This window comes from Polypterus senegalus, chromosome 6, assembly GCF_016835505.1.
Source record: "Polypterus senegalus isolate Bchr_013 chromosome 6, ASM1683550v1, whole genome shotgun sequence".
NCBI lineage: Eukaryota > Metazoa > Chordata > Cladistia > Polypteriformes > Polypteridae > Polypterus > Polypterus senegalus.
The window spans coordinates 86832588-86842945 of NC_053159.1; the positions used below are offsets into that span (position 1 = coordinate 86832588).

A 10358-nucleotide genomic window follows, 5' to 3' on the forward strand; every position below is an offset into this window, starting at 1 on the left:
AACACTTGTAACTTGTTTCTTTTAGAATGTCCAATGCTTGCTGGTATAGACTCCAACTACCCAGCAACCCTGTTCCGGATAAAGTGCGTTTATTGGGCAGTGTTTTGCAAGCTCCAAAAGCTTATTTTACCACAAAACATTTTTTATGTTTGACAGTATAGTACACAAATTTAACTTACCTACCTGGAAGGTAATGACAATCTTGTCACACACATATGCAGTAGCTTAGTTTTTATATGGCCTTCTGCATGTAATGCTTATTAATGTTTGTAACCATGCCACATCAAACGTTTTTAAACTGCAGACTATGCTCGGTTACCGCAACAATGATTTACACCTTTTCATTTTGCATAAAACAGATTTTTAACATTTTCAATACCTACGTTAACATTGTTTTCTATTTATGGAAACCGGTTTAGAGCTACAGCGGCATTAGGACAGAAAGAAACAACCTAAAAGATGCAAATGTTCTTTGAAAATGTATTCGCTATGGATTTATGTCTGGGATGCTATTAAGCACACCATGCAACCATGTGAGTAACATAAACGAGGAGCTAAAATCCCAACGTAATAATGTATGTGCACTTATACGTAAACAGAATCTCTTACCGAACACGTGCAACATTTATTTACAAGAATCAGTTACTGATCCGGACAGTTAGATTTAGGAACCTTATCCCTAAAGTTATATGGGTATCTCCACCTTCGGCTTTTGTGTACGAACCAGATTTCGTACCAGATTTAAAACAGTTTCCGGCCAGGACACGCTGGAGTCAGGCGCTGAAAACGATTCTTCATAAGACTTGCACAAGAAATGTGACGACTTGAAAACGATATTCTTACAAAATTAAATGCATGCAATATATCGTCCAATTATATCTGAAACGTTAGCACCATCACGTACTATATTTAAAGAACGTTTACCACTGTCTTATGTAAACAACATTATTATACTTACCGTAACTAAAGAATCTACTGAACACTACTGTAACCAATAATATTTTTTTAACATAAATGACTTGTTGCGACTCTCGTCAGCCTGGCACTGTCAGCGAACAAATATGTAACCATGCTTTAAAAAATAAATAAAAAAGCAACTTACCTTAAACTCTGCTTAGCATGCCTGGTCTCTTCAATTCCTTACGTCCTTCTGTTATTATAGATACTTCTCCAGAATAACAAAAACTATATATCCGGTCTTACAATCCCATCGGTTTAGTGTTGTTTCTACTATGGATACAGCATATGCTCCCAGTAACACCATATGATGGCGGGAATGTGACCAAACGTGGAAGCGGTGGCGCGAGCCGCGCTTGCATTATCGCGAGATTCCGATGCGAACACACGTGTCTGTCTGGCCGATTCAGCTGATAGGTTTGCAGAGCCTATAGCGCGTGCGTGCTTGCGTACGTAAATGTTTATGTCCAGAACGGCGCACATTTGTATTTAAGAGCCGCGCCTCCAATATTTTTTTTGTGTAAAAAAAAACAAAATCGCTGACACAGGAAATGTCCGATCTTGCAGTTTGCACCTTTGCATTCATTGTCAAATTGGAAAGTGTTTCTAAAAGTAGAAGAGTACTTAACATTCTACATAGCCATAATCCAATTCAGGGATGTGCAGCACCAGATAACAAAGCAGGAAGCACATCAAATTTAGACACTCCAATTAAATCACTTTGGGAATGTGGTTAGGAAAACTCATACAAACCCAGACAAAACGTACACCCAAGTGCACGTCAAGCGCGGATTCGATCTCAGGAAACCAGCTCGTGCATCAGCAGCGCTAACCCCAAAACCACCTATTCACACATAAGGCAAAAATCCTACAAATGGCTTGTTATCTCACTGTGACAAATCTTCATTCTTCCACTGGTGGTAATATTAGGAAAATTCTTGTTTTTAACCAAAACCTTACTTTAACATTTCATTATGATATACTTTGGACTGTGTTCATCCTAAAGAAATGCCTTACTCAAAAATGAATATAAATTTAATATTAATCCATTTCCATAATTGATTTTTCATAACTGAGTTGATGACAGGTTTAATTCATATCCCAGACAGGCATTATCCCTGATTGGGGCTCCAGTCTATACATTAGCACAGTTAGTGCAACCTTGGGTCTGGAGCTGTGAGGGACATGCTCTTTGGAAGGCTGGCTATCAGAGGGGAGTGGGAATATCTGGAGAAGCCAACTGTATAACCAACCCCATAAACAGCATGCGTGCAAACATGGAACTGTGAGAATTTGTTTTATCCTGCATCTTTCTGATGATTAGGACTATCAGGCCACCAGCAAGCCTCACATGTACACCCTGACCTTGGGTTGGCTCACAGAACCAGGGGATAGTGTGGCAGTCAGGTTGCGTCTGACCCTAGATGAACAGAGTGAGGTGGAGCTGGTGGTGTGTGCAGGCCAACAAGAAGAAGCAAAATTAGAGAACAGGGTGCCACAGATAACCCAGCTCCATTGTGGAGATGTCACTGAAAAAGCCAAAGATCCTTTTTAGGTCCACAACAGTGGTCTGGAATAATGTGGCTGAATACATTCCTCCATCTCTGACACCCCCCTCAGTTGTTACAATATATTAGCAATTAGTCATACTGAGCTTATTAGCTTAATATGCATATTTACTTGAGAAAAATCCAAAAGGAGTGCAAAAATGTGCCGATTTATCCTGTATATGCAGTGAATGCCAGGAAAAAAAAACATTGGCAGTACTTATTGTGTAATAGTAAAGCCCTTAATAATATATTGGCATTGATGGGTTGCATCAATCTGTGGATGAGTCTCCTACACAATAAGCTGGCATTCCATCACACAAGTGAGTAGCTTCAGTGCCTGCAGCAAGGAACCCTATAAAAATGGCAAACCTGCTAAAGTTACACATGAATTCCAAACAGCGCAGCAGGTAGTTTTTTTAAGGCTAGCACACTGTGTAAAAGTACAATGTAAACAGTGAGAGTCCTTTGGCATTCAGCACAGGTACTACAATAAAACTTGTAACAGTGAAGCAGAGGTGAAGTGAACTTCTGTAACCAGGCTGTTGTGCCTGTGGAAAACGTTTCAGATTGCTTTTGGCTAATATTCTTATTGTGAAATTACTGATGGTTTATGTACCTCATATTCTATATTCCAAATACAAAACAATTGTTAGCTCCCATCCATTGTTTAAGATTTGTAATTTTTCAAATTTTAATTTGACATAGGGCACACTGGTTTTCCAGGTTAAAACACAGTAACTGCATGGGAAGTTTAGATTCTCTTCAGCCAGCAGCAAAGAAGGAAAATCTGTACCAATATCACTAAATTACACCTTACATGTACCTTTATACTGGAGAGCAGTCGTCTTAAACAATGTGTCACACTTTGTATACCCACATAGTAGACTTTCAACAGCCAGGAAGGCTTCCTCCTGTGAAAGACACTTTACTTACAAAACCAGTAAATTTACAATACCAAATGCATTGTATCAAACAATAATAGGAACCATTGCTGTGTGGCATGCATGCATACAGGTTGTGTACAGTTACCGACTTAGCTCAGAAATAGTTAGGACAGTGTGGAAAATGCAAATAAAAACAGAAAGCAGTGATTTCAAAATTCATTTTGACTTGTAATCCATCACAAACAGTATAAAGGCTTAGATATAAAATATTCATCCTGGAAAACTTAATTTTTTCAATAATTTATATCCATTCAAAAAGCAGGGATAAAGAAAGTTGGGCCAAATAATAAGAAAAAAAAAACAATTATGTGAGAGGAAATGGATGATGTTCAACAGGTGATTGTAATCATGCTTTGGTGTAAAGGCTGCATACACAAATGACCTAGACTTATAGGAGTGAAGACAGATGGTGAATCACCAACTTTCCCATAACTGTGTGAGAAAATCATTCAAAAATGTTTTTCAAAGACAGATCAGATGGGATTTGGATATTTCACACTTAACAGTGTATAATATAATTAAAAGATTCAAGGAATCTGGAGAAATTTTGGTGTGTAAAAGTCAAAGGTGCAAGCCTAAGCTGACTGCTTTGATCTCCAGACCCTAAGAGGGCACTGCATCAGGAAGCATCATTCAGCAATACAGTGATATAACCACATGGGCTCAGCAGTACTTTGGCAAAACTTTATTAAATAACACAATACACACTATAGTTACATCCAGAAATATACAATGTGAGGAAGCCCCATGTTAACAGTGTCCAAATGCATAGCCAAATTCTCTGGGGTCAGAGGCTTTTGGGATGGGCCAAGACACAGTTGAAAGTTGTATTGTGGTCAGACTAATTCATTTTTCAGTTTTTTTTTGGAAGAAATGCATGTTGTGTCCCCTGGACTAAAGTAGAAAGGACCATCCAGACTGTTACCAGCTACAAGTCCAGAAGCTAGCATCTGTGATGGTATGGAGTTTTGTGTCTTCAGTACCTGAACATTTTCTGAGTGTTGTAAGAAGGAAAGACAATTTTATGAAGTGGTAAATTCTTTACTGTCCAAACATTTCTGGACTATGTTACAAGTATCAAAATCAAAGTAAGTGTTAAACTTCTGAAAAAACATTAGCTGCAACATCAAATAATGGGCTGTTATATTGTTTCCAACCATTTGTCTGTGAGTTTGTCGTACTGTGGTGGCTTGTGCATTGCTGTGATAATGGCACTGGTATTCTAAATACTAGTAGGGTCACCCATGGTGGACAGATTCCAGTGGAATTTCCAGACTAAGGATAGACTAAGAAAAAGGATGTGGTAATTCGCTTCCAAAACACAAGCCACTGAAAACCCTATGATCAACGGTGAGATAATGTCTGATACAGTGTCAGAAGATAAGCCCCTCAGGTTGGAAGATACTCGAGGCGCAACTGGGGAAGGGCTGCCTTCTCAAAATAGAGTCAATCATAATGATGGAAGTGGAGTAAAACCAGACGCTTCAAGACCTTCATTTCCTGAAATGAGAAGAAATAACTACAAACATAAATTAATAATCAGAACTTGGAATGCAAGAAGAATGAAATTGGGTAAACTGGAAGTTCTCATGAAATGGAACATACAGTATGATGATTGACATTCTAGGCATAAGTGAGCTAAGATGGACTGGTTCTGGCCATTTTGAAGCCGATAATCATATGATCTCCTATGCTAGGAATGGGGAATTGAAGATGAATTGTGTAGCATTTCATTTCATATCATCAAAAAGAACATCTAAAGATTTTTTTTAAACTACAACGGAGTCAATGACAGGATTATATCCATATGTCAACAAGGAAGACAGGTTAAAACACCAATACTATGCAAATCTATCCAACAACCACTAAAGCCAAAGATGAGGGAACTGAAGATTTCTATCAACTTCTCCAGACAGAAATTGATCAAACTTGCAGTCAGGATGTATGTGTTCAACCTACACTGATGACATTAGTGAAAAACAAGGCTACGGGTATCGATGGAATATCAATTGAAATGCTCCAATAAATAAATGATGGTCTAGAGTCACTTACTCATCTATGCCAAGAAATTTGCCAAACGACTACCCGGCCAACCAACCAGAAGAGATACATATTTGTGCCTATTCCAAAGGAAGGTGATCCAACAGAATTTGAGAATTACAGAACAATATTATTAATATCACATACAAGTAAAATCTTGCTGAAGATAACTCAAAAATGGTTACAACCAGAGGTCCAGGTCTGTTTCAGAAGAGGCTGTGGAACGAGGTGGGTTTGTATCGAAAGCTTGCATATTTTAATCTTTTAAGTTAGCCAATAAAAGGTGTCATTTTGCTTGACTTTTCTCTACAACTATCAGACAAATTAGTTTTGATCGTACACTCTAAACGTAGTGTGAGGAAATGGAACAATGGACAATACAGTGGCGCTATCCATAAATATGATGACATACGCATACTGTATGCAAGTTATACGTATATATTAAGTGATTAATACATTGAAACGCAAGGTTAAGCTAACACTTCGTCAGATCGATTGTTTCCACAGTCTACCTCAAAATTTCTTGTTGATATCAAACCAAAAAATTTAGCTGCACATGTCTCTCAAGTACTGTATACTTTCAATTATGCTACTGTTTTGTCCGTCAGATCGAGAAATACATTGACGTCATAACGGCACCGGATTTGAAAAGCGTAAGAGCCCGAGTTCACGCAAGGGACGATATGACAGAAGTACTTCCGGGTTCATTTAAATGAGCGGTTTAGTCTATTTTGAAACAATTTTTCATTGCCTATGTAGAGCTTATATGTTATTCTTTTTATTAGAAAGTGGGCATTAGTCACAAAGTAGACGATTAGGGAGGAAAATTACACACAGCAAATAATGCTGCCGACGGGAGCGGTAAGTCAATTTCAGATTTATTTTCAAAGCTCAAATGCTTTAACTGCGCTGAAGTCTCGAAGGTGGTGGGGCCTGTAGATCTGATTTCATAGTAGAAGCTCATTACCGCTGAAACTTAAAAATGCACGGATCATGAAAAAAAAAAAAAATAGTAATAGGAAAATGTTACTCGGTTAGCATTTATTATTTTATTTATTGCCTGCTGAACTTAAAATCTTTCTAAAGTAGCCGTTGCGTGGTGTTGATTTTAAGTATGTAGCAATATATGTATAATATTTGTAAACGAATGATTGTGCAAAGATTTCAAATGAATATGAATAAAACTTCACAGCCACTAGCTCTATGCGCGGTAATTCTTAATTGGTTTTATTTTTTTGTACCCTTGGAATCCTGCCCCATTTTAAGTCCCCTTTTATAATTTGTATATTGATTGGATTCACAACCTCTCTTTACTCACGATCAATTGCTTTTCACACTTGAACGATTCTTTACTAAATGAAAACATGCACAATAGATATCGTCATTAGAGTATTATGTTGTGCAGTGCAAAAAAACATTAGCCATGCGTTTCATTACCGTGGTTTGTACCTCGTGCAAAAAACAAAAAAAAAAAAAATTAGCCATGAGTTTCATTTGTACCTCGCTTCGTTCATGGGTTCGATCTCGGCATATTTGAGAGCCCAAACTCACAGATGAGCTAGTTTAAAAAAAAAAAGATGTCCCTAAAGTTCGGAGTCCGCTTTTATGGTATGTGTTGTTTTGTTGGGCTTATGTAAGATGTTCAGGTGAGCAATCCTCCCAGATTACTGCGTCTGCCACCTTTTTGTTGTTCTATTGAGAGTTTGAAACGATTGAACAGTTTGAATTAATCCCTGTGTGTGTGTGTGTGTGTGTATGTATATATGTGTGTGTGTGTGTGTGTGTATATATATATATATATATGGCTGTAATTTTATTAAGGGAGTATCAGTTCATCACCACCATGGACTCAACAACCATCAGTTTAAAGTTATTAATGTGAAAATACTTTAACCTCAGTTTTAAATTAGAATATGACAAACACCTTTGTTGTGCTTAAGGCTTTTAGATTTCAAACCTGGGTTTGTGAGTTTAAAACCCAGTACTTAAACTGTGTTACCAAAAGAAAGTCACTTCACCTGCCTGTGCTCCAATTGGAAACAAACAGAAGAAATAAAGCCAATTGTATCTCCAATGTTTAAGGCATCATCCAAATAAGTAAATGTAGATGTATGTGGAGTTGTGATGCTTAGGTAAGCATGCCAGTGTGTGTGCCCATACATACATACATACATACACACACGTTTAATAACACAACTTTAGTTTTTCATACAAACCGGATTCCAAAAAAGTTGGAACACTAAACAAATTGTGAATAAAAACTGAATGCAATGATATGGAGATGGCAAATGTCAATATTTTATTTGTAATAGAACGTAGATGACAGATCAAACGTTTAATCCGAGTAAATGTATCATTTTAAAGGAAAAATATGTTGATTCAAGATTTCACGGTGTCAACAAATCCCAAAAAAGTTGGGACAAGTAGCAGTAAGAGGCTGGAAAAAGTAAATTTGAGCATAACGAAGAGCTGGAAGACCAATAAACACTAATTAGTTCAATTGGCAACATGACTGGGTATAAAAAGAGCTTCTCAGAGTGTCAGTGTCTCTCAGAAGCCAAGATGGGTAGAGGATCACCAATTCCCACAATGTTGCGCAGAAAGATAGTGGAGCAATATCAGAATGGTGTTACCCAGCGAAAAATTGCAAAGACTTTGCATCTATCATCATCAACTGTGCATAACATCATCCGAAGATTCAGAGAATCTGGAACAATCTCTGTGCGTAAGGGTCAAGGCCGTAAAACCATACTGGATGCCCGTGATCTGCGGGCCCTTAAACGATACTGCACCACAAACAGGAATGCTACTGTAAAGGAAATCACAGAATGGGCTCAGGAATACTTCCAGAAACCATTGTCAGTGAACACAATCCACCGTGCCATCCGCCGTTGCCAGCTGAAACTCTACAGTGCAAAGAAGAAGCCATTTCTAAGCAAGATCCACAAGCTCAGGTGTTGTCACTGGGCCAGGGATCATTTAAAATGGAGTGTGCCAAAATGGAAGACTGTTTTGTGCTCAGACGAGTCACGATTCAAAGTTCTTTTTTGAAATATGGGACGCCATGTCATCTGGACCAAAGAGGACAAGGACAACCCAAGTTGTTATCAACGCTCAGTTCAGAAGCCTGTATCTCTGATGGTATGTGGTTGCATGAGTGCGTGTGGCATGGGCAGCTTGCATGTCTGGAAAGGCACCATCAATGCAGAAAAATATATTCAGGTTCTAGAACAACATATGCTCCCATCCAGACGTCATCTCTTTTAGGGAAGACCCTGCATTTTCAACAAGATAATGCCAGACCACATTCTGCATCAATCACAACATCATGGCTGCGTAGGAGAAGGATCCGGGTACTGAAATGGCCAGTCTGCAGTCCAGATCTTTCACCTATAGAGAACATTTGGCGCATCATAAAGAGGAAGGTGCGACAAAGAAGGCCCAAGACGATTGAACAGTTAGAGGCCTGTATTAGACAAGAATGGGAGAGCATTCCTATTTCTAAACTTGAGAAACTGGTCTCCTCGGTCCCCAGACGTCTGTAGAGTGTTGTAAGAAGAAGGGGAGATGCCACACAGTGGTGAAAATGGCCTTGTCCCAACTTTTTTGGATTTGTTGACACCATGAAATTCTGAATCAACATATTTTTCCCTTAAAATGATACATTTTCTCAGTTTAAACTTTTGTTCTGTGATTTATGTTCTATTCTGAATAAAATATTAGAAGTTGGCACCTCCACATCATTGCATTCAGTTTTTATTCACGATTTGTATAGTGTCCCAACTTTTTTGGAATCCGGTTTGTATTTTCTTAAGGTACATTTTTTTTTTTTTTTTTATTTATCTATATGTGCTTTTAGCAAAGTTGCTATAAAAAATTGAAACTGAAAAGGTGTAATGGATAAGCTTATTAAATGATATGCACATCCATTATTGTTTACATCTCCTTTTAAGTTGTATGAAAGCTATGATTATATGATATAAGAAGACATCTCCTGGTGCTAAATGTTTCTTTCAATAACATTTTTTTTTTCCATGGAAGCCTTAAAGTATCAGTATAATCCATTCACTAGAATCAAAGTCACCCGATTTATAACAAGTATTAGAATGTCAGGATTAGAGCAGTTCTTTTAAGATAGCAAAGTTATATCAGTTGGCTATAAAGGTATCCATTGCTGGCACATCATGGGCCTTTGGTTTTAAATAGTGTTTTAGATGCAAAATTAGTAAACGCTTCTTGTATATACATACATCAAATCCTGCCAACTCTTGAGTTCTGGCGGTTATTGTATATTTGACTGAGTTTTATTTTGGACAATTTGGATGTTCAGTATACAAATTGTTTGCTTGAACTTTACTGTGTTTGAGTATTCAGGTTAGGAATCTTGCACAGGGCCACAAAGTGGATTGAAGGCAGCAGTTTAACTGGCAGCTTTGTGGTTTTATTCCTTGGTCACTGCACCACAATTAGTCACTGCCATATTTTCATAGCATGACATGTCCAGAGTCTAGGAGTTCCATTCAGAAAATTATGATTTGTAATTTGACATGGGATTTCCAGTTGTACCTAGGACACCATGTTCCACTTACTATATATACTAACAGACCATATCAGGCAATCAGAAATGTTAGCAAGTTTTGATTTGGGCACTAGCTGCTAAAATGATAGGAGGTTTTACATTCATTCTCTGATTGTATTGAGCACATTTGTCCATTTTGTAATCTATACTAATAAAAGGCAAAGCCCTCACTCACTCACTCACTCACTCACTCATCACTAATTCTCCAACTTCCCGTGAAGGTAGAAGGCTGAAATTTGGCAGACTCATTCCTTACAGCTTACTTACAAAAGTTGGGCAGGTTTCATT

At 37.9% G+C, this 10358-nt stretch overlaps 2 protein-coding genes across 3 annotated transcripts in view; one reads left to right on the forward strand and one right to left on the reverse strand.

Moving 5' to 3' along the window:
• usp37 (ubiquitin specific peptidase 37) overlaps positions 1–1298 on the reverse strand; it is a 126768-nt gene extending 125470 nt beyond the window's left edge. For both annotated transcript variants that reach the window (XM_039756488.1, XM_039756487.1), the window contains exon 1: positions 1103–1298. The gene's annotated coding sequence lies outside the window, so the exon portion shown is untranslated. The remainder of the gene's footprint in view (positions 1–1102) is intronic.
• A 4867-nt stretch (positions 1299–6165) lies between these two features.
• Positions 6166–10358, forward strand: part of cnot9 (CCR4-NOT transcription complex subunit 9) — a 30703-nt gene continuing 26510 nt past the window's right edge. Inside the window, exon 1 of the mRNA XM_039756490.1 lies at positions 6166–6352. Within this exon, the coding sequence (XP_039612424.1) occupies positions 6335–6352 (18 nt within the window). The 5' untranslated portion in view covers positions 6166–6334. The remainder of the gene's footprint in view (positions 6353–10358) is intronic.